Genomic DNA, 23,970 nt, shown 5'->3' on the forward strand with positions numbered 1-23,970 from the left:
TAAAGAAGAAAAATATGCCTCTGCCATGTGAATTTAACAGGACAGACAGCCTGAGCGACTGGAGCTACCTTGGAATCGACATAGTACAGCCTAAGAGCCAGGGAGCAGTTTCGGGCAAGAGCATGCCAACCCTTGTTGCATAAAGTATTGTCCACCCTCACTGTACTTACCGCAAGATCTCACCAAAGGACAGATGGCCGGAGATGTTATGAAATGTCTCAGGAACTGGAATATTAAGATTTTGTCTCGGTTCACCCATGCTTCACACACAGAGCCCCTGATGTTACCTCCTGCTGTGGAATGGGAGCTACAGCTGACTTTTTGCTAAAGAACAGCTTATCTGGGTGGACTTGCTGCTGCTGGCCACCTGCTTGCTCATACTTTGGCAATGAAATATGTGCATGCAAACTGCTTGGCTTGCTGGACGGAAATGCGCAGATGTCTTCTGCAAAGTGCCGTGGCTGCACCGGGGCAAAACAATTTGAGCTGCATCTTATAGCAACAGTGAATCTTCAGTATAAGGAAATAAGCAAAATGCTAGAGAAAAAGACCTGGGAGTGTGAAAGGCAGCTGGGGCTAGCAGCATCTTAAGAATTGCTGGGCTCAGACTGAGCGCTTCAGCCAGCTGTATTTCAGCCCAAAACTTTGAAAGGAACAGCTGTGCTCACAGGGGCAGCCAAGGGAAAGGATTTCTTCTCTGAAAAGCCTATTGAGAGGAAAGCATGCACTGAGTCTGTCTGCCAGGAGGTGGGTCTCACCTGGCGGCATGGACCAAGAGCAGTTCAGTGCCACCTGAACCACGATCACCGCCGGATCAGCTTGAGAAGCCATCGCTTCTGCAGTCATTCTTAAGAGCTGGGGAAAAATATTTGAGGAGATGGGTTCTCCTCTTCAAATGAAGTGTTTGCAAGTGCACCTTGCCCAGGCTGTGCCTCTGGCCTGCGAGCAGACGTGCCACACCAGAAGGAAGTGCTGGGGTTTGGGGAAGTAGTGGCTAAACCAGCACAAGAGTGTTTTTGGTTGCGGTTGATTATTTCTGATGCAAGTTATTAATTGCCTCATTGTTAACACAAACAGTGCACAGAATGTAACTATGATTGTTGGGTTTTTTCTCCAAATGTGATTTATTTTACTTTAGCTCATCAGCGTATCCAACAGAGAGTGGGGAAACAGTGTTTATGCTCTGGGAATGTCCTTGCGCAAGGAAATTCCTCCAGCTCTGTCTTCCTTCTGTAGAAAACTTCATTTTAACTATGGAAATCTTTGCTTTCCCAAGTTCTGTTTCTCAAGATCCAACTGAGCCTTGGGCTCTTCCCCACCACCATTTGAGATACCTTCAGATTATCATCCCGATGAAGCCTCAGGTCATTCCTCTCTCCCTTTCTCTCTTGCAGTCTGGTTCTTTTAAAAGCTGTCATGCACCTGACTGCCCTGCATTTCTCTCTTTTCTCTGACTCTAAATTTAGGCCAGAGAACAGCTTCGGCCTTTGGTTCTCTCCAGAAGCAGACAGCCACTGGGACCAATGAGAATCTTTTGCTGTATACAGTCTTCTGCAAGACTCAAATGAAATGAGCGGTCAGCAGTGGGCAGAGTGGTTTCTCTTTTTTGTTCTTTTATTGTTTCATTTGGTTTTCTAGCATCACCTTCTTTACCCGCTGCAACGCGGGGTGGTAATTTTGGGGGCCCAGTAACTCAGTAAAGGGTGGCGGCAGAGAGGGCAGCACAGCAGCAGCCTCAAGAGGTCTGTGCCAATGGTTGTCTCGTCCAAACCACCGTCAGACTGCAGAGCAGATGCCATCCTGAGAAAAAGCAGAGACAACACGACAGCCAACAAAATTAACCTGGTGATAAGCAAATGCTGTGCTGTGACTTACCTGACAGCGAGCTTCCTTCTCCCTCTGGACACAAGAGGCTGCTCGTATGCCAGGTCTTGGTCTTCACAAGAGCTGCAGTGTGTCCATTCAAGACAGCAGCGAGCAATTCAGGCTGGTAGGAGAGGGCCTATCGTACAGCCAGTAGAGAGGGGGATACAGCGATGCTTCACTCATTGACCTGGCTGCAGCCCTTTGTTCTTCTGTCTTGCTTCTCCTTCTGCAAGAAAAGGCTCCTCATTGCTCCCTTGGCCAGGTGCCATGCTGGAAGGAGCATGCCACAAGGGGTCCAAGCCTGGCCGGGGCCGTCCATCAGGAGCGGTGGAGGCATGCCGCAGCCATCCGCCTGGGTTTGGGTGTCAGGGAGCCGCCCAGGGTTTGGGTAGGAGGTAACCAAGGCCAGAGGGTACCAGTGCGGTGAATAAGGCAAACTGGTGCCCTGTGCTGTGTTACAAAGCATAAGGGATGTGATGAAGGAAAAGCAAAACAAAACCAGTTAGAAAGTGCTGAGGAGACAGCAGTGACATACACAGTTATGCTGTTTGCTTCCTTATGATACGCCCAGCCCTTCATTTTGCGTGAACATGGCACAGTGGGCATGCTTTTCTCTCTTCCTCTTCTTTCTCCCTTTGATTAAAGCCTTGTGAGTCTCCTGGACTTCAGCATCAGAACGGCTTCACCAGTGAAAACGGCCCAATACGAGTGAGCCCATTTCACAGTCATCAAAACCAGAGACCGGCTGCACTGCCAGGGACAAGGACAGCCTCCGCAACAAAGCCGGGCTCCCTGCAGAGACGTTGCTCAACCCTCTCTCCAGAAAAGGCACCTCCTTCTGCCTGCACCCACCACTGCTGAGGCTGCCCCCTCTCTCTCCCTCCCCCAGCCACGTCCCCGGGCTGCAGGTGGGTGCGTTGCTCTGAGCCCAGCCTGGAGATAGGGCAGGACCCCTTCATACCTGCCGATCACACCTGCGACTGTCAGCATTGTTTCCCTCTGTTACAGCATCATTCCTGCAGCAACAGGCCCAGCAGCAGCACTGGAAATCCCACCCAAGTTGTGGTACCCACATTCTTTAGACATATGTCTCTTGTCTTTAGATATGTCTTTAGACATATCCTCTTGAAAAAAATAAATTGGGTGTGTATAGCTTAAATACACCAGTAGCAATGGAATTCTACAGAAAAATACAACCCTGTTCTTCAAGTTGTCCCTTATAAAAATGAGTTCATGAACTTTACGTGGAGGCATGAGTTTTGCCAAGCTTTCAAGGGAAGACATGCAATTATTTCTCCCAAGCGCAATGTGCTCCTTTGCCTTGATTGTCATCTTGACATGACTGTAAGAATTTGTGAGAGAATAGAGTCAGCTTCTTTACGCATATTTTACTTAACAGACTTCTTACACAGCTTTAAGATTGCTAATTAAATATATGGTGTAGTGTCTGGTGTGTGCTCTTAAGGACAGCCCCATCTTGCAGTATATTGTCGGGATGGTACATGTAAATCTAGACGCAGAGAGACAGGATGTGTGTGTGTGGCAACATTTTACTGGCAGCAGAAACCTGCAGATATGTTCTGCTTTAGTAATAAAAATAAGTGGATTTACTTGGTTTCAACTGCCAACAAACCCAGCACTAAGAACCAAAGTGACCCTCTTTTCACAGCTGAATAATGGAGCATTTGTAATCTCTGAGCAGATGGGAAAGTGATATGTCATGTCACCACTGTCTGGCCTACAAGAAATGTGCTTGTGTTTTGTGCTTGGTAGAACTGCTTTTGAGACAAATCAGAATTACATGTCAGACGGAGAGATCAATGCAATCTCTTTGTGTGCAAAAAGACTTAAAGTCTTACTTGTCTACCTTGTAGAAACAAATGGACAATTCCCCCACTCGGAAAACCCCAGAAAGCTCCAGTTTGCTGTTTTCTCCCAGCCAGTTATTACCAGGAGAACTATTTCTTCTCACCTCCAGGGCGCTCACTTGCTCATCCTGTCTTTGCATGAACTACCAGGGAAAACCATGGCCAAACTGTGGCCAGCTGCAAGCAGGGAGCGATGCCCTCCTTTGCACCATCCACCCAAATTAAGGGGCTGAGTTTCTCCTTCCCCTTGCCCTTGGGGAATACCCAGAGATGCAACCACACTGGCTTGAAACCTGTCGTGGGCACCAAAGGCTGGATGCCAACCACCTCCACTTCTATGCAAACCTCTTTGGCCAAGGTTGGCCCTTCTTGAGCGCTCTGTTGGACAGCTGCTGCTTGGCTGCTGGCACCGCATCCTTTCTGAGCAGCTTTAGTGCCAAGAAAACCTATGGATCAAGTAGGTGTGAGCTCATGGCTTCATCATCATGCACCATGGTCTTGCAGACCGTATGCCCTCAAACCCCAGTGCCCTGGCAGGGTGGCAGGAAAGGGACCTGCCGGACGCCAGCACGTCCTATTGATAGCGAGTAACTTGCAGGGACATTTTTGTTCCCTGTTGTCCCTTCTGTCCAGAGGTATGGTTTGGGATAAAAGTAAAGGTAGCAGCCAGTTCAAAAGCAGAGTGTAAATGCCAGATTTTCCCCCCCCCCAAAAAAAATCTGGAACAGAGGAAGCTACAGCGAAACTGTGATAAAGGGCCCAAAGGGTATGTTTGCAGCTCTTGGAAAAGGAGAAGCTGGAGAGGGAGGAAAAAAAAAAATTCATAACCTCTTCCTCATTGTAAAAACAGACTTGGCTGCTAATTTTGCCCCCATGGTGACTTTGGAGGAGGGGAAGGGCTGCTGCTTCAGCAGTGCTGTGGCAACACTTCTGAAAAATATCATTCTTTGCATGGCAGGTCCCACAGGCATTAATTTTGTGTGTCTATGTAGATACCGTAAGCTGATCCTGACTTGACTGTAGTGGTTCTCAATATGTAAACTTGAATTCATACATATGTTTCAGGAGTGGGGTCCAGATTCTTAATCCGAGATGTTTCTTCCCCCCTAGACTCAGGTTATCACAGGGCTGATAGCCAAGACTGAAGGGCAGAGCTTGGGGGGAACAGGAGACCTCCAAGAAGCTGGGCTGACTGCATGTGTTGTATCTGCCTTGTGAAACTCATGGGGCATGGGTGGAAGCACCAGTCTCAGAAAATGACCCCAACTCAAGAGCGGGTTTTGCTTTAAAAATAGGGTGAGAGTTTTTGTGAGGAGCTGGGCTTCTTGGGGCTCTCCAAAAGTCAATTGGGCAGAGGAAGTCCTACTGGCTTTTCACTTTACCCACGTCCTGAGTTTGTTCCATGTGCAAAACTCCTCCAAGGCAGACAAAAAGTTGTTTCACCCACCAGTGCAGACCAACTGTCCGGAGTACGTTTGCACTTTGGACCAAGTCTACATCCCAATCAGGACTTTCAGGACTTTGCTGTCAATCTATGTGTGACTTCAAGGGTGTGCTCTGAGACTGATACCAGTCATAGTTAGGGTAGGAGAAATATTATTTAATGTGTTTTAACTTCCTTTAAATAAAAAAGGGTGCTCCAGAAACCTGACTGAAAAACTAAGATCTCTTCCTGCCAAGAAAGTTCCATTTGGGATTTTTTTTCCTATCCCAAATTGGATCAAGGTTAAGGAAGCAGCTACCAGATAAATTCCAGTTTAGGGGATCAGTAATTGATTTTCTGATTCAACCTTTGCTGCTGTATTTTTATTTATTTTTCCTGAGCTGGAGAACAAGCTGTGAAGCCCAGCAGCTCCAGCAGGAGTTTGAATAAAGTGAGTAAAAAATGCTTCTGAAGTAGCTCCCATCAGCGCATGCCTTATGGTAGGGGGCTTCTTTGAGACCCTCTCTACGGTACTGCCCTTACATAATGAGACTGGACCTTTCCAATTAAGATGAGGTTAACCTCAGTTTGTCTGTGTAAACGCCAGGAATGTTCTTAACGGGGGCTGTCTCAGCTGCCTCAGCCTGGGGAGGAGGCTGGTGTAACACCCAGTGAGGGCCGATGTGGGTCCTCTGGCCAGGAGCAAAATAAATGTTTAACGCCTTACTGAGTGCTCTTCACAAGGGCAGGGATGACTTTGAACTGTAGAATGTGGTTTTGCTCTGTTCCTATTTGTCCTGACAACAGAAATTAAGGTAATTTCCATCTTTCAGCCAACTTCTGCTCTCACTTGCACCATTATATATATATACTGAAAACAGTTGCATGATTTGTATTTCATGTGTGAGGCTAACACGTTCTTAGCCTGTTGATTCAATCATATCAATTTTTTATCTCCTTCGCATGAAAAGTAACTGAAAATCCATGCACAGCATTTCTTATTTAGGGGGGAGGAGGGGCATAAAATACAATAGATCAAAAATACAGGTTTTGAGCCCAGGAGTTTTTTACTAGATCTGAAGCAAGAACAAAAAGATCCAAGTGCCTTCAGTTCCTGCAACGCTCTCCTTACCATCACTGACCTGATGGAGGACTTCCCAGCTGGTACAACATAATATCAAAGCACATACTTAGTCCTGATCAGCCGCCCAGGAGGTCTGATGCTTTCTAGCCTGGAGCCTCCATCTGTAATTCCATGGAGCCTGCACCAGGCAACAGGGCATGGCATGCTGCATCATATACGTCGGTTATAATTGAGCATGCGGTGCAAAGCTACATTTACCTTGAGAACTATGAACGATGAGGGAGGTCTTCCAGTGAGGTCTCACCTGTACTGGGAGCACAGTGTGGAGGTACCACACACCAGGCAGCCTACAGTCAGCATGAACAACAATGCTGCAACACCTGCAGCGCCTGGCCCCACACCAAAGGGGAGAGGAGAGGCCAGATCACACGATTTCAGATTCCTCAGTGGACAAGAGGTGAGGAGGAAGCTGAGGGCACCATTGTGGGAAAGGTGGAATAGCTGAGGGAAGAAGAGCAACAGCTGCAGTAAGCAGAGGCCACGTCTCCAGGAGCGAGCTGGGGAGATGATGCAACCCGATGAGGACAAGGCACCTGGGAATCAGTGGCTGCTTGGAAACTGAGGAGCTGAATGTGGTGGTGGATGCAGCACTGCACCTCGACCTTCCCCCAGGCTCCCTGGATGCCAAGGTGGTGAGTTCTTGGCAGCAGGGACTATGCCTTGCAGCATAGCTTTGCACAGGCATGTCAGTGGCCTACAAGTTTATCTGTCTGAGGGCAGTGTGACGTCTTCTGACTTCTGAAATGCCCACTGTCCAGATTTATGGCTTTGGCAGTGGCACCAAGGAGAAAATCCAAGACAGAAAAATTACGTTATTTTGCGAACCGTGGTATTAGCCAAGAGCTAACCTTGCAGCGTTAAGAAGCAACTGAAAATAAGCTACTTCACGGAAGCATTTTTCTACTTCCCCTGGACAAGCTGAGCACAAAAACAGAGGGAAGACACCTGACCCCATGCAACGTTCCTCTGGCTCCTCCCAGAGTGCAAGACAGAGCCTTTTGAATCAAATGGGTAAGATACAAAGGCACACAGAGATTTGGAGATGGAAACAGCAGGAGTTCCTGGAGGAGTTTTCAATCTCAGCTACGCACCTGCCTGACTCAAGTGCCTGCACGCTCAGCATCAGTGCTCTCAGGGAAGATGGATACAGGAAAACAGAGCCTATTGGGACTGTAGAAACAAGTTACCACTTTTTACCACCTGACCTGTGAAGGAAATAGTTGAGTTCATATCCTTTTTTAATTTGGCACTTAACCATTATCCGACATAATCTCAAAATACCTTTGCAAAATGGCACTCTCTGCCTTGCAAGCGTTGCTCAGCTCCTGACAAAGAGCAAGAAGGCGCGCAATGCTCCGCAGCAGATACCTGGGTCTATAACCACTGCCTGCCCTTCAGCAGGGCAGAATAACATGGGATGATGAAGGACAGGACGTGTGCAGGTCAGAATAATTCCCAGGCAGAGGCAGGGATCCAGGCTGAGGTCTTTGTGAGAAGGTCCTTGTGTCAGGGGCCAGCAGCAATTGCAGCAGAGGCAAGGAATAGCCCAGCCGTAGCTCTGTAGCTCCTGGCAGGTGGGCAGTCCTGCCTGGGGGCTTGCTGGCACCGGGCTGCCAGTATGGGAGGAGAGCATAAGTGGTGAAGACAGTGGTTGGCACTGTCATCTCATCCATGGAGAACCTTTACTCTTTGCAAAGAGGCTCCTCTGCTCCCTTAGGACAGCTGCTAGGAAGGAGTCATACCTCCAACCAGAGCTGAAACAGGACACGATGGTGGTCAAGACCTTCATTCAATTCATGAATTGCTTAAGTGTCGTCTGTACTGTCAAGTAAAACCATGGATGACTGCCTCGGCAGGGACGTATCCTGCATGCCTGAAGATGGCAGTATGGTATAGACTGAGGCTCACAAGAACAATTTCCAGTTAGGACTGCAACTCTGGTGATAAACGTGCCAGTGCCACTTGCTGTCACGGTACTGAATCCCACACATCTCTCGCTTCTAAAACTGGGTGACCACATTCCAATGGGTAGATGATCCCTGGCCTGTGCTGCCTGTGCCACTCTCTGGCTGACCTGAGCCACCTACCCCTATGGATGGCATTAAATGCTGGCAGCCAGCAGCACTCCCTGGGACACTTTCCTGCGACACTTTCCTGGTGTAGACATAACCCTTCTGTCCTCCCAAGGCAGCATGTCTTTTCCTGGCTGTAGTAGACAGATTCTGCTTTTGCTAATCCAAAAAGGAAAATGTCACCAGAACAATTTTGGCCTGAGTCACGGAGTTTTCTTCTTGTGACTGTATTTCCAAAGAGATCAGTGGCAGGTCTCTCACCGGCATCAGTCAAATCAGGATCCAAACACAGTGCTGTAGGTAAGCCTTCATCAGTGATAATGTTAATTTCAATTTTGAACTGTAGGTTGGAGACATTACTGATTTTTCTATACCTATTTTTCAGCTTGATTTCATAAAGATATGAGGCTACTGTGACCACGCTACCCTTGTGCGTTCACCTGATTATATGTTGCCTTCCAAGTCCCAGTAATTTTTGACACTGTTTGGCCAATTTCAACCATCCAATTGGGATTAAATTCCTACCTGCAGACAGGCAGAAGGCAGCATCCCCCAGAAAAAGGGTGTGATGTAAGTTCTGTTCCTGTTGCACCCCCAAGAATCTGCAGGCCACAGAGATGCATGGAGCGCCCAACATGGGGATGCTGCCATCACAGCTTGGAGATTTTTAGATATCAACCAACCTCAAGATGAAAATCTGTAAGAAATACGGCTTTTTCTGATCTGAGTACTTACACCTGTTGATACTGGTACTGCTCAGCTCTTTAAGTTTCTGCAGCGCTGAACCTCGGTAGCAAAGAATCACATATATGTTGAAGTGTTTAGGAATTTCATAAACTTAAAAACTAGTAGCAGATTTGAAAGTCTTGGCACCTGGGATACTTACATTAAAAAACAATACACCCTCAACCTTCGTGTAGTATAAGCTTAATTAGCTGTTGTCACTGACCATATTGGTTTAGAAACATCTTCGTTTCGGACTTCTTAAGTATTTAAGATCTTGATGTTGCTTTGAGGGTAAATCTTTAGTATTTACCTGTTCATGCTCAAATCATAAGAGGAAATGTCTCTTTCTCTCCCAAAACCAGGACAAATAAGGTAGTTTCACTGCTTCTTTTTGTCTCTCAAAACAGAAGCCTCCACAGCGGGAGTTTAGTTATTGTGTTGATTTTCACCAAAATTTTGGTTTGATTGCTGCGGTTCTTTGAAATAGCTGCTGGAGAACAGCGCGAGGTTTGCACAGACAAATGGATGAAGAATATTATACACCTGATTCAGATGATAATGACTCATACAAAAACTTTTACGAAAGCAATGTCTGCGAAATGGGTGAATATTTTGTATTTTACACCCATCTAACTACTGTCCTCTACACTATGGCATTTTTGCTCAGCCTGCTAGGAAACACCCTCGTGTTATGGATCCTATTCAAATATGAAAACCTTACATCTTTAACGAACATCTTCATCATGAACCTCTGTGTCTCTGATTTAGTCTTCTCCTGCATGCTGCCTTTCTGGGCAGTGGACCAGTCCTTTGGGTGGATTTTTGGTGAGTTCCTTTGCAAAGCGGTGAATGCCATTTTCTCCATCGGCTACTACAGCGGTGTTTTCTTTTTGACTCTCATGACTATCCTGCGGTACTTGTCTGTAGTGAACCCCCTCTCAACTTTGAGATCCCAGACGCAGCGGTGTGGTTTTCTGGTGAGCTTGGTTGTGTGGACTGTTAGCATATTAATTGTGGTCCCTGAGATGATTGACACCACAGTGCAAGAAAAATCGGAAGGGGACAAGACCTGTGATTACGCTGACGAGAAATGGAAAAAGGTGGACATTTATCTGCGAAATGTACTCTTCCTGTTTTCCTTTGGGGTTATTGTATTCTGTTACTTCAAGATACTGATAATCCTGCTCAGAGCAAGATCTCGCAGAAAACACAGAACTGTGAAACTCATCCTTATTATCGTGGTGGCTTTTTTCCTGAGCTGGGCACCCTACAACATCCTCAGTTTTCTGATTACTTTTCCACCACCTACCTGTCAGTATGACAAAGACTCCAAGTTTGCCTTTCACATCAGCCGTAAAATTGCTTTCTCCCACTGCTGCCTCAACCCTGTGCTCTATGTTTTTGTTGGAGTCAAGTTCAAGAGGCATTTGTTACGTTTATGCAGTCAGTATTTACCCTGTGGAAACGGTCAAGTCTCCAGCCCCAGGACCTGGTCTCATGGTAAATTCCACTATGAAGATGCGTCCATCTACTGAAGCAAAACCTAATTGTTAGCACTAATCCTGGATGAACTTTCAGATTTCAAAAGCCATGAATAATCTCTAATTCTTAAAGGCACTTCTCTGAGGAAGACACACAAATTTACTCTTTGCAAACATGCTGTGTACAGAAAGTAATAAAAAAATATACTTGCAGTGGGATGGATGGCTGAGAATGCTGAGAAATTACTTCTTTGGCCTGTAAGTCTTATCTTTATGATTTTTTGTGCAGTGAGATGGTTTTTCTCTCATTTTTAGTTTCTTCTTAAAAACAAAAAAAATCAAAAGTTTGCTTTTTCCTTCAGGAGCTAAAACATCAGGTCTTAACCTAAATGTTGTTGCATGTTGCGTTCTTCCCTGACTTATAATACTTGGATTGTGTATAGCAATGGACACACATGTATTTCTGTACCTTTTAATACTTTACAGTGTTTATCAGCGCTGAACTCATTGGTTCTTTCTTTTGGGGCCATCAGGATTTATTGGCCTCACAATAGCTACAAGACCTCAGAATCTCTGAAGTTCTCAGTGCAAATGTTCTTTTACCTGTTGGTAGGTAAATGTATATAAAACTAGCTTCCTGTAAAGGTTAGTCTTTTGAGTCTGAAATGGAAAGTTTGGGCGAGTCCTAGAAGGAACAGAGGAAGATAATTCACTAGGGTATTGGTTTTCCTCCTATTATGGCTCCTGCCCCAGGCACCTTCCAGGCTCCAAATATCCCTTCAGGTGTTTGCAGCAGATTGGTAGCCACTCTCCTGGGCAGCACAGGAGCATATTTGCCCCTAAATGCTATCTCCATCCTTTTCTCCCTTTGCTATGATGCTGAGAAGAATTACACTTTCTAAAAAGCTTAAAGTGCAAGAACAAATGGCTTTTTAAGTAGCAGGGTAGAAATAGCTTCCTTTATTTGTAAAATTCATGTTTGCCCCCCCCCCCTTTTTCTTAGCAAGCCAGAGCAGCAGGTTTTATCTTGTATACTTGGATGTTTGCTGCTTCACAACTTGTGTTTAAAAACTGTTTCACAGAGATGTTTAAACCTCTGCTTAAAACCTGGTCATCAAAGCTAGCCATGCGTTTGGTTTTGATGTGTCTAAATACCAGATACACTCTGAGGTACGCGAGCGTCTGGTCTAACCAGCTGCCTGGCCACACGCGCGTCTTTCATTTCATGCATGCATCTCCTCTCCACGGGCAGGTGGGAAGCAAAGTGCAAATGTTTGCATGAACCTAACCTTGAAAATGTTGCTAAGAGGGCTAGTTGGGTTAAGCGAGGAAGTGTTTTTACATGACCGCTAAAACACAATTTCCCAGCTGAAAGCAAGTTGAGGGGATTTAATTCAACAGCATGCTTTTTTTGTGACAAAGCCATTCAAATTCTGATTACACCAAGCAAACCTGGTGGCTTTTTTTTTTCCCTCAAGGAATCTGATATTCTTCTTCATGATAGCTAGGTGTTTGTTTTTTTTTTTTTTCCTCAGGCAGTGTAACATTTAGTGCATACTCCAGTGCAGCTGAATTACAAAGTCTCTGGAAACTAGAGTATTTCATTTCCTAGTATTTGTATAGAAAGCCAAGGTAGCTTTGCAGTAGCACCAAGCAATGGTTTGGTAATGGTTCTAAGCAAGAATTTGGCTTTTTGGGCAGCCATCTTAAAGTGTCTCTGTGTTGTTTCCGCACTATTTTGTTTGATCTCTGAAGAGAATCTGGAGCAGACAACAGATTCTTCTCAGCTGCTGCATAGTTTATAAAACGCAGAAACTCAGGCATGCCCATAGTACAATATCCTATTTCTGATCATATCTAGAAGGAAAAATACTTAGGGAAAAGCATAAGAATGGGGTAAACATATATGACGCATATCCAAATAGTCTTCATAGAGCTTGCCCATAGTTTCTAGATTGTGCTTCAGTTTAGCTGCCAGACAAAATGATCATACCTTGTCCCTTATCATCAGATGCACCTTTCTGAACAAGTCAGTCCCAGTATCCCATTACCACAGTTATTGCTTAAAACTTAAAAGGTTACTCATTAATCCCACAGGGAACTCACTTGTGTTCAGACAAACCATGGAAAGGTGGCAGTTGTTTGTCTGGTTGTGGTACAGACCAGCCTTTGGCTTTTGTCTCCTGATAAGAGACATTTGAAATGAATGTGGTTGCTTCTGTGCACTTCAAGAGACTTTGGACTGGGCACTCAATACCATCAATTATGAAGAGACAACCTACTGAAGGACAAACGAGTCCAGATTCTTCTTCTTCTTCTGTTCTGGTAAGTCAGGACCACTTCACAGGCACCGGCAAAGCTCTGCAAGACGAAAATTCTGTGACAATGAATAAAAGAAGGTCTCGTGCACCTACATCATTTCAACAAACTGTCATTCAACTCATTGTCCTAGAGCTACAGTATTCTGAAATCTTTACTGTCAATACATTTTACATTTATCTAAAAAAGGCAAGAAGTATAACAGAAGCACAGAAGATTGAAATGAACAGAAGCACGAGAGATTGAACTGATCCTGCTCTGTTTTTAACAAGTTATTTAAATCTGTTTGTAGCTTAAGCATATTTTGTTACAGTATATCTAAGCATGTAAAGGGAATGCTTAATATTACCCAATTGTACTGCTGCCTACCATAACCAAAATCACTCAGCATGTGGAGATTTTCCTTCCTGATATAATGAAGTGGTACTAATAAACATTCAGAAATTCAATTAAATACTACACTGTGACTATTGTTCTCCACATTTGATAACCACCTATTAGTGAATTTTCATAGATTAATTTAGCTTGGAAAAGACTTCTGGAGGCCATCCACTCCTCCACCCTGCTCACAGCAGTTCTATATTCCCATTTAGACAAGGGTGCTCAGGGTCTTGTCTGGTCAAACTCTGAAAATCTCCAAGAACAGGGACTGCGTAACTCCTCTGAGTCCCTGTTCCAATGCTTAACAACTCTCATGGTGGATTTTTTTTCCTTCTACATCAACAAAATTTCTTTTGCTGCAACCTGGTGATGTTGCCTCTTCCCTGCCTTCTCTATGTCCTTGCATTACATAATGGAAAAGAGCCATCAGATCTCCCCTAAGCTTTTTTTTTTTCCTGGGGCTAAACAAACCCCAGCCAGTCTAGTCTGCTCATACATCATGTGCTCCAACTCCCCAACCATCTTGGTGGTCCTCCATTGGGCTCACTTCAGTCAGTCAATGTCTCTCTTGTATTGAGAGCCTGAAAACTGGATATGGTACTGCAGATGTGATCACGTGAACATCATGTAGAGGGGAATAAAGGTTTCCCTCAACCTGATGGCAACATAAGCCCATACACAGTTAATCTTCAGTGCTGCAAGGACACATGCATGAGGTGTGTTCAACTTGTCCACTTGAACTTCCATATCTTTTCCAGCAAAGCTGACCTCTAGCCAGGTGGCCCCCAGGCCCATGGTTTTGCAAGGGGTTAGGACATGCCAGGTGCAGGACTTTGCATTTGCCATTGTTGAACTAGTAGGGCTCTTGTTAGCTTATTCTTCAAGCTTGCTGATGTCTCCCCACAGGGGAGCGCTACAACTCAGTGTGTATCAGCTACTCCCTCTTATGTGGTTTCCTCCATGAACTTGCTGAAGGTGCACTCTGTCCCATCATCCAGGTTGTTGATGAAGATGTTAAAGAACATCAGCCTCAGTATTGACCCCCAAAGCATGCCACTCATAAGCAGCCACTCATTAAGACTTCAAACCATTGACCACTACCCTTTGAGCCTGATGGTCCAGTCAGTTTTTCATACACTTTGTAGTCCACCCATTCAGTCTGTATCTCCCCAGTCTGGCTACAAGGATGCTGTGGGCGGATTTGTCATAAGCCTTGCAGCAATCAAGGTAAATAACATGCACCGTTTTCCCCTTGTCCCCAGAGCCAGTCATCTCATTGTAGAAGACAGTTGAGTTGGTAGGGTACTGTTTTTTCTTGGTAAATCCGTGCTGGTTGTTCCCGAACATTCTTGTCCTGCATCTGCCTGGCAATGGCTTCCAAGAGGATTTGCTTCAGCATCTTCCTGGGCACAGGGGTGAGACTAACCATCCTACAGTTCCCTGGATTCTCCTTCTTGCCTTTTTTGAAAATGGGCATGACCTTTCCCTTTTTCAAATCATCAGGGACGTCCCCTGATTGCCATGGCCTTTAGAGGCAATAGATGGTACCTTATAGTGATATTGGGCAATGCCCTCAGTACCATCACAGACACCCTGCCCAGTCCCGCAGGCAACTGTAAGTCCAGTCTGCTTAAGTAGTCCCAAAGCAATTCTCCTCTGCCTTGGGTAGTACCCCTCTCTCCAAACTCTGCTTTTAGGCAGAGACCTGTAAGGCACTTGGAGCTACGTCCATTGTCAAGAGAAAATATGTTGGTATAGCTTCCATCTTTGTTTATAAACATATTATGAAATATCTGTATTGCTAAAGCCACAAGATATCCCCAGTGCAGGTCTGAGGAGGGGCAGCCTGTGCTTCTCTTTCTTTCTGGGAGCTCCAGATGTTTGGAAAATACAGACTGCTCCAGATAAAACATAATGCTCAGGGGACCTTGAATCTTTAATTTCGCTCAATCAATCAACTATTATGTGGTCTGAGCAAATGCAGAACTGAGAGAAAGAAGTTTGTGAAGTGAAAAAAGAGAAATTAATTGCTTTTGGAAACCACAGTCTATTTGGAGGAGGGTAGTGGTGTCAGATTGAGTGGTCGCAGTATTACAACTGATGTACAGTGCCAGGGGTGTGTTTACACAGGATAGCACCTCTAACCATAATTGCAAGTTACAGTTAAATGGACTTGCTCTTGCTGCTCTGATTAAGTCCCTATTAAGTTCCACCCAGTGGGAATGGTAGAACAACATCTTCTCCCATAAGCAGCTTAGCTGGATTGGGACCTTCTCCCTACCAGTCTTTTCAGCAAGTCATCACAAAACTGAACATCACAGCCATAGACTGTCAGAGCTCCCACCTTCTGTGCAGCCATAGGAGCCTGAATCAGTCAATGGTCTGCCAGTAGGGAAAATCCTCCCTAGAAAGGGGTAAAGCAGGTAACCAAATCAGTCCTTCCCACCGCTAATGCAAACTATCTTAAATAAAGTAAGCAAACCTAAAATTCACACATTTAAGAAAGTCTCCTGTATCTAGTGAAATCAATGATAATTTTGCTTCTGATCATAATCAGACCAAGAGTCAGATTCATAAATGATTGCAATGTGTTGGCAAACCACAGCATGCACTGCTTACTGCCAGAAGTATTTTCAACAGGAGTCAGGATACCTCCATCTATAACTCAATATTTTGAAAATACCACCAGTGTTACTAAAATCATAAATAAAAGTCTATTTTATCTTTATGGTTACTCAGCAGTATAAAATGCTCTTGCTCATCCAGTGTTTAAATAGGAGGGCCCTGTGTTAGATGGAGAGAAATTTGCTGATATTTGCTGCCTACATGTTCTTCAGGAAGCAATACTAAAGCAAGCACAAAAATTAGAAAGGAAAATAATGCAAGAGTTAGCTGTCAGTCAAAATGAGAACAGACAGTAAGAAGTACCAGTACAGATGACCTATGAAGACCAATTGTACATCATCATAAAGGAGGAACAAACAGAACAGTACTTCACTTATGAGCATAGAGCTGTTCTTGAGGTGAGCTCACTTGCTCCTAAGCATACCAAACATTGAAAGTGAGCCTTAAGCCCATTTATTCACATAAGGAACTCTATCCATGTTTAAAATGTGAAGAGCACTGAAGCCATCTCACAGCAATTACCGATGGGAAGAGAATGCCGTTAGCAGTCCTTCTCTGCATCTCACCTTCATCATGTAAGAGTGTTACAGCAGTGAAAGATTAGAGAACTGAGTAAGGTTGGCCTCACAGAAAACAATTTGTGGTCTGCAAACATGATGATTATTCATTTTTTTTTACTTTATTTGCAAAGCTTTGTGTCTGGGATGGAATAACTATACGAGCTGGGGAGGGCAGCTGCCTGGGAAGGAGTTCTGCAGAAAAGGCCTGGGGGGTCTTTGAACATAAGCCTTCACTGACCTGTGCAATGAACATGTAATGGAAGTGATTCCTAGTTGAGGTTATGCCTGTTAAAAATAATGGCATTACTTAAAAAGCTGTCATTTTACTTTTGTATGCAGGTATAGAATTGGCAAGAAATATAGTTTCTGGAAAGAAGATGGAGATGTAAACCAGAAATTCCTGCCACATAGGGAACCAGCATGTTTTCTTGCAAAGGTTCAAGAGGTACCATGAACAAGGGAGAGGTTTGGAAGGAAGCCAGCCCCTTCTGACAGACTGTGGGCCTTTTCAGATAGAAGTTTTAGGCTCTGTGAGTTTTCAGTATATATGTATCTTCAGTTTTAAATAAGAAAAGCAGTATAAGACAAGATCCTGGCTGAAGTGAAACAAAGAACTAAGAACGACAAAGAAAAGTGCAGGGACTGGAATACTCTCACCATATTCAGGAACTGCTGAGATAGCAAATCCAAAATATTTTTGAGTTTGTTTCATTCCTCCAACCAATGCTGCTTTCTGAGGTAAAGTTCTGTTTCTTGATGGCAATATCCTTCCAGCTATCTTACCCACCTCTTAATCTCCAAAGCCTTAGTATGCTCTTTATCCATGTGCCACAACACCTTCATGTATACAAAAGACTCTGGTTCATTTAAACTGTACAGCCCAGATCTCTGTCCTGGTTCTGCCATATCATCACTGGTTCTGTTGAACTAGCACCAAACCAACTCGAAATCTTGGTACCTAATTTTTCCACACAGGAGTATCGTGTCCAGTTCTGGGCTCCCCAGTTCAAGAAAGACAAGGAACTACTGCAGAGAGTCTGGCAGAAGACTACGAAGTTGATCAGGAATTGGGGCATCTCTCTTAGGAGGAAAGGTTGAGAAACTTGGGTCTATTTAGCCTCGAGAAGACTGAGAGTGGATCTCATCAATGCTTATAACTATCTAAAGGGCGGGTGTTGAGAGGATGGGGCTGGACTCTTTTCAGTGGTGCCCGGCAACAGGACAAGGGGCGATGGGCCCAAGCTGTAACACAGGAAATTCCATTTCAATGTGAGGAAAAACTTCTTTACGGTTAGGATGACAGAGCACTGGAACAGGCTGCCCAGGGAGGTTGTGGAGTCCCCTTCTCTGGAGATATTCAAAATGCACCTGGATGCATTCCTGTCCAACCTGCTCTAGGTGAACCTGCTTTGGCAGGGGGCTTGGATGAGATTATCTCCACGGGTCCCTTCCAACCATTTGTGATTCTGTGAGTGAAATGCAGACAGTTCTGAGCAGCGATAGCTCCTAACCCCAATGTGCTCAAGTGGAAGTCAGTCTCACAAGCTGATCTGATATTAGCAGAATATTCTTCCAAGTCCCTCAGCCACCTGGTCCAATATGCAAAATTTGCTTCTAGAGGTTTTCCAGTGCTTTGCTCATTCTTTTTATGTTGCCTGCTTCCAGCTTCATACCTGCTGACAATTATTTGTCCACCTATTCAAAACAGAATGCAAACAAATGGAAAAACTGCTTCCAAAGCTTTCTCCCCACAGCCACAGAAAGTCTCTGATGATGAACAGCAGCCTGTTGTTCAGTCTAGCTACAATGGTATGTTAATCCACTGAGGCTGACCAGGGAAACTGGGAGCTCGCTACTCTCATAAAATACCTCAAGTGCCTAGTGGAAGCAAAACCCTCCTCAGTTATTATATAATATCAATTAACTCCTTAAAAAAATAAAAGAAAATATGTAGCACATGTAAAAACAATCTCAGAGAGATGGAAAGAGTGCATCCTATGGACATGTACTCAGACACCGCTAGAAAATATTCACAGAATCTAATAGCCACAGGAGACATTTCTCTTGTTGTTTGTTTTGTTTGTTTTTTTTTTTTTTTTATAGAGCCCAGTTATTTAAGAGGGTTTAGTAAATACCTGCTCTAGTCCATGAGGCACCAGATTATTGTCAGCACAAGATGATTGATGACAGTGTATAATTTCACTTTATGATGAGCTAGACAGTGTGAATGTAAATTGACTTGCCTGAATGGAGGAAACTTCCCACATAAAATAGAGCACATTTGTGCATCATAATTGAAACTAAAGGATTCTTTATTTATTTACAAACTTTGTACAGAAACAGCTTCTACTGCCACCAAAATACAAAAAAAAAAAAAAAAAACAACAAAAACCAAACCAACCCACATTCAAATTGTATTTTCAGAACCACTCTAAAAGAACTGCAGATTGCATTAGATTTAACTTATGATGTCAGAGGTTGATTTCAGCCCTTAAATAGTTACCTTGGCCTACATTTTAGCCATATGGAACAAAACCTAAAGGATACAGCATGGTCCTTTAATGATCCTTAATAGATATTAAGTAGCAATTTAATAGTTTTAGTTGATTGAGTTGGGCACCTCTACAGAATACATTTACAGTTACGACGGTACCAACTAGTGAAAAGATTTTTCCCAGCAAAGGCTTTCCTTTTGCTGGGGTGACTGTCATTGCCTTTCTCAGGCTAGGAAAATTGACATTAATTCCCATCCATCTTATCACAGTTTGTTAATCTATACATTTTATCAGAATAAAAATAAAGAAAAGCAATACAAATGGAGGAAATAATGCAATTTTTTTATAGGGCAGCTTCCAAAAAAGCAAAAAATCTTTAACCTCTTTTGTTGCTAAGAAATGAAGAATATAGGAAATTCTAAGGAAGCGTTGGTCAGCTACAGACCCAGTTGGAAACAGCATACTTTTCTCTGAAGAAATTGATGTCTGTATAAACAGGCAATAATTCAATAATTAATGTAAATAATTAAATATTTATTGTCATTACGTAATTTAAAGGAGGGAAAATCCATTCTACTTGATTATTTTTGAGTGAGAAGTAAAACCCCACAAAAGACTTTCTGAAAATGTGTGGAAAAAAACCTCCCTGGCAGTGAAATTATCTGGGATTTATCATTATTTGCAACTGATGACCCTGAAGTTACTTTTGGAAGACACCCAGTTACCTACCAATCAATGGAAAACAAACATTTCTTTTCAGCAGATGCTCCTGGTCCTGTACTGCATGATGCAGCAAAGCGTGCCAGGAGAAGTCAGCCTGAAAGCTGCTTCCGAACTATGTAAGACATCCCATTGTGTTTCATTAATCACGTGCCCACAATATTAACCTGCGCCTCTGAGGACATTGAGGTGCTTTTGAGCTACTCAAAACCATATATTAGGTGAAGATTATTCACCAAAAATTTAAGGTCACTTAGTCATCCTTAAGTTGAGGAAGAAAAAATGAGGATGACAGAGACATGTCAGTGACTACATACTACATATATTTCCTCAGAGTCCTGAAAATATGATGCTTTGATCTTATGGCTACCTAAGCTGAAGTCTATGATGCTAATATAGTCACAAGTAATGTGGCATAAACTGCTGACACAGCACGTGGTCACAAGTTTTATTTAAAACCATTTATTTACCGAGACAATGTGGGGGGAAAAAAAAAAAGCAAAGGAAGTTAGTTTTCAAGCACACTTCACATAGAAGAACATTGTAGCCTATTTCAGAGGCTGTGAAAGAAGTGTCCTTTCAGAGAACCATACATGTTACGGAAGGGTTAACATTTGAAAAGGAAGAGTGAAAACAGCTTCGTTGTAGAAGGAGCCTGGTGCTGGGAGATGGCATGTGTGTTAGGAGCACCCTGCCCCCTTGTTCCAGTTTCACACCCGCTTTCTCCCAGTCTCTGACCATCCGTGGCCTTTAATGAATCCCTATCTACATCTTTCAGTCATGGGAGGAGGATTTTCCTTTCGTCTACTGAGGAGGACAGAAAGGGGAAATCTGCTGCTGTGTGCTGGATTTATCTGGCCTGACTTTCATATTCACTCCAGCTGTCCATGCAAAGGGCTTGATGAACTGATGCATGCAAAAAAAAAAAAAAAACCAACCAAACAAACAAAAAAAATCCAAGACACCCCCCCCAATAGAGAATAAAACGAAACAAAAAACAAACAAACAAACAAAAACAACAAAACCCCAACATACTGAACTGTCCTAAAAGCAACAGTCGGTACTACATTGAAAAGTTACACTTCTTTATTGTGTTAAAAAGTTACACATCTTGACAGGCGACCTTGCTTGAGGGTACCAGAAACACACACCTCTGAGAGGAAACCGCCCCAACCCGGCAGCTGTAGGGCGAAAGCGGCGATTTTCCCCGCAAACCCTCTGTTTTCGCCGCGGTGCTCTCCCCCACCTCCTCCGCGCTCGGCTCGGCCCGACCCCTCCTCGCCCCGCTGAGGAGACCGCCGCGGCCGGGCTCGGCCGGGAGCCCATCGCCCTTGCACCCAGCCACCGCCGGGGGTGGGGAGGCACTTCCAGCGGCCTCACGGGAGTTGTAGTCGGCGGGGAGCGGCGAACGACGCCGGAGCTTCACCCCGGACCTTCTCTCTGCGACATGGCGGCGGCCGCGCAGGTAACGCGCGACACCCCCCACCCCCGCCCCCGAGGGAGCGGGGAGGGCGGTGGGGTCGGTGGGGAAGCGGCGGCGGCTGCCGGAGGGGGGAAGTAACTTCAGCTGCTTCCACTTGTTGCCGCTCTGAGCCCCGAGGGGAGGAGCCCCGGCGGGGACGGAGAGGGAAGAGAGCTTCGCCGCGGCCCCTCAACCGCCGGGGCGGCCTTGGAGGAAGGGAGATGGGGAGAGCCTGGCTCGGCCCTGTGGCGGCGTGAGCGCGGGGTAGTCAGGGCCACCTCGGCCCGCGGTGGGGTGACCGGCGGGACACCCCGGCCTGGGTGGACACACAGGCCCTGGGTGGCCTGGATGGTGGCCAATATCCGCCTAGGCGATGGCCCTCAGGGCCACCATTGAGGCCCAGTCACCTTAGGTGTCATCGTTCCAGCCTGGTGACTGATTATTTTAGGCCAACACAAACACTGCCCTTTATTTTCTCCCTGGTCACCCACCCCTGAGCGGACACTCCAGAGAAGCAAGAGTCCCCCCCCCTCCCCGGAGCCCTGCTAGAAACCAAATACCAGCCCCGTGCCCGTGCCCTCACCCGTTATAAAGTGCTGACAGGCAAATATTTGCCACGGCCCTAATCCCGCTTGCCCTTGTGTCGGCAAATCTCTGGGGCGGATGGACAGGGCAGAGTTGTGCTGGCAGGCGGGGCGGCTGGGTCTGTCTCCAGAGCAGATGCTGGGTTTGCGTTCGGCCCTCCTCCAGCTTAAGTTGATCCTGGTAATCCAGAAGGAGCAAGGGAAAAAAAAAAACCAAACAAACAACAAAAAGAAAAAAGCGAGGCTTTAGTGAAATGGTCGTCCGCTGGCTTTGGGCTGTGGATTCTCCTCGGGCAGAGGTCCTGCGTTGGTGAGTCGGGCTGCGGAGGGGCTGTGCCGTGTTTTGGAGGCTGGTGAATTCCTTGCTGCTGCTGCAGCTGCCTGTTTGGGAGCTCAGGGCCCTGGTGTTTTCTGCCCGGGTCTTTGCAGCTGATGATTTTTTGCCTGTGCAAAGGTTTGCTTGGCCTATGGAGTTTGCCAGCTGTCGGTATCATGCTCCCCCTTCATCCTGTCACTTGAAACTGAGTTACTTTTCAAGTGTAAACAGAGAGGGAGGAGTAGCAGGCTTTCGCCTCTAATGCTGAAGAGTGAAAGCGGGTGTTTGATTTTACCCAGCTCTGACTTCACGCACCCATGGAGGCAGGCTGGGCTTAAACTTTGAGGGTACAACATGGACCCTGTCTTGTCAGCAGCACAGTGACGTGTTCTCTGTTGGTGTTTTTCTTGTTTTCGGTTCTGGTATAATGTTGCAGGACATGCAGCAGAGGAGATAAACTGCCTCGCAGTAGTGTGTTTTATGTTTTCCAGATATTACTGTGTACAAGGCAATTTCCTGAAGTCTTCCAGTGATCCTCATGGGAGTGCTTGAATTCAAAAAATTTTACAGATGTTCCAAACAGTGTTTCCAAACATTCACAGCTGGAAGACTGCACTGCAGTTAAAAAGTTGTATCTAAGATACTACGGTGGAAAACAAGTGATAGATAGTTGATTTTGTTATACTTGTTGTAGCATATATATTTGACAGCGTTTGTTGTGGACATGGTTTCACTACTTCTTCTGAAGAGCCAGTTAGTTAGTTTGTTAATTATGGAGCCTTATTTTCATGTATAAAGGAGCCTCTTATGTACACCATCTCATAACAGTGAAAGGGTGTATTGTATTTGCAGTCCTTCTCTCCACTGCTAGAGGGTTACATAAAAGGAATGGGAATTTGTACTAACATCCTGGAGGCCAGGCTCCACTAAGACTTGGTCAGTGGGGGATCAAGACCTAAAGGAACAACTAGGGAGAGAAAACTATTCAAAATTTAAAGAAAAGTATGTGTAAAATTGCAGAAATTATCTGGTGGACTGAAGGAAAAGTAATGCTGAAAATTGTTTTCTTAGTTGATCACATTTAAAAATTAACAATTGCCTATTTGTCAAATAAACACTGAACCCTTCTAGTATTCTTTAGATGTTGTTGAGATTATTAAACTGAAGGGAACTGTAAAAGCCCTAAATTTTTTTATTGTTACCCATTATTATTTTTATTTATTTATATTACTGTGGTTTTATTTCTGTTTGGTTTTCCCAATGCAAGGAAACTTTTTAGCAACTTGTATCTAGTATACTTCTTATTTTCCTATAGTAATTCCAGTTTGTCCAGGGAGTGGTAGCTGTTTGTGTCCAAAAATTCTATAATAGTAGTAATTTTAAATACTTTGACCAAATGTATTCAGAAGAAGGCTTTAACAGTTTGTAACACTGTTAGAAGGACCAGAACCTTTTATTTAGAGCGTCTTAATCTCAGTGCTTGGAATAGCACTGGGAAACTGTTGTGCACAGTGCCTTGACTCATAGACCCTTCCCTTTGATATAATATTTTTGTCCATCACAGTATTATTCTGTGGTTGGTGATGGTATAGTGGTCTCAGCAAAGATATTTGTAAATGGTTAAACCCTGAGTGTGTCCACCATGACATTTAATTTACTGCTGGTAAGGAAGATGAGCACAGGAAAGGTCTTGCTACTGCTGCAAGCCAACCTAGGTTTTGAAACTGAACAGGTTGGATCAGGTGTACCCAAATAACTGGGCTCACGCCAAGCCTGCGTCATCCATGAGCCTGTCTGTTCCCAACCGGCTCAGCGGTGGCAGTGTCATACAGGCCTCTCTTCAAAGGCTTTTCAGTCTTTGGGGTTTGTAACTCTGAAATTTCCCCTTCCCCCAAAATGATGACCTTCACTAGAAAACCCATGAGAAA

General features: G+C 44.8%; 2 protein-coding genes and 1 long non-coding RNA gene across 5 annotated transcripts in view; 2 read left to right on the forward strand and 1 right to left on the reverse strand.

Annotated features, from left to right (window-relative positions):
• Positions 1-9,620: 9,620 nt before the first annotated feature.
• On the forward strand, positions 9,621-10,634 carry XCR1 (X-C motif chemokine receptor 1; the record flags this gene model as incomplete). Its single annotated transcript, XM_082478944.1, has 1 exon — positions 9,621-10,634. One exon carries the CDS (start codon positions 9,621-9,623, stop codon positions 10,632-10,634), a length of 1,014 nt encoding a protein of 337 aa, XP_082335070.1.
• A 10,114-nt stretch (positions 10,635-20,748) lies between these two features.
• LOC309686439 lies at positions 20,749-21,775 on the reverse strand. Its single transcript, XR_014270543.1, has 2 exons — positions 21,726-21,775; positions 20,749-21,385 (listed from the first exon to the last, which is right to left on the reverse strand). It is a non-coding gene; the product is annotated as an uncharacterized lncRNA (long non-coding RNA).
• Positions 21,748-23,970, forward strand: part of FYCO1 (FYVE and coiled-coil domain autophagy adaptor 1) — a 54,460-nt gene continuing 52,237 nt past the window's right edge. For 2 of the 3 annotated variants that reach the window (XM_082499128.1, XM_082499129.1), the window contains exon 1: positions 21,759-22,036. The gene's annotated coding sequence lies outside the window, so the exon portion shown is untranslated. Of the gene's footprint in view, positions 22,037-23,970 lie in introns of all 3 variants that reach the window. The other variant, XM_082499130.1, reaches the window with a different exon arrangement.

The sequence above is a fragment of the Vanellus vanellus genome (genome assembly GCF_965231255.1).
Source record: "Vanellus vanellus genome assembly, chromosome: 2".
Classification (NCBI taxonomy): domain Eukaryota; kingdom Metazoa; phylum Chordata; class Aves; order Charadriiformes; family Charadriidae; genus Vanellus; species Vanellus vanellus.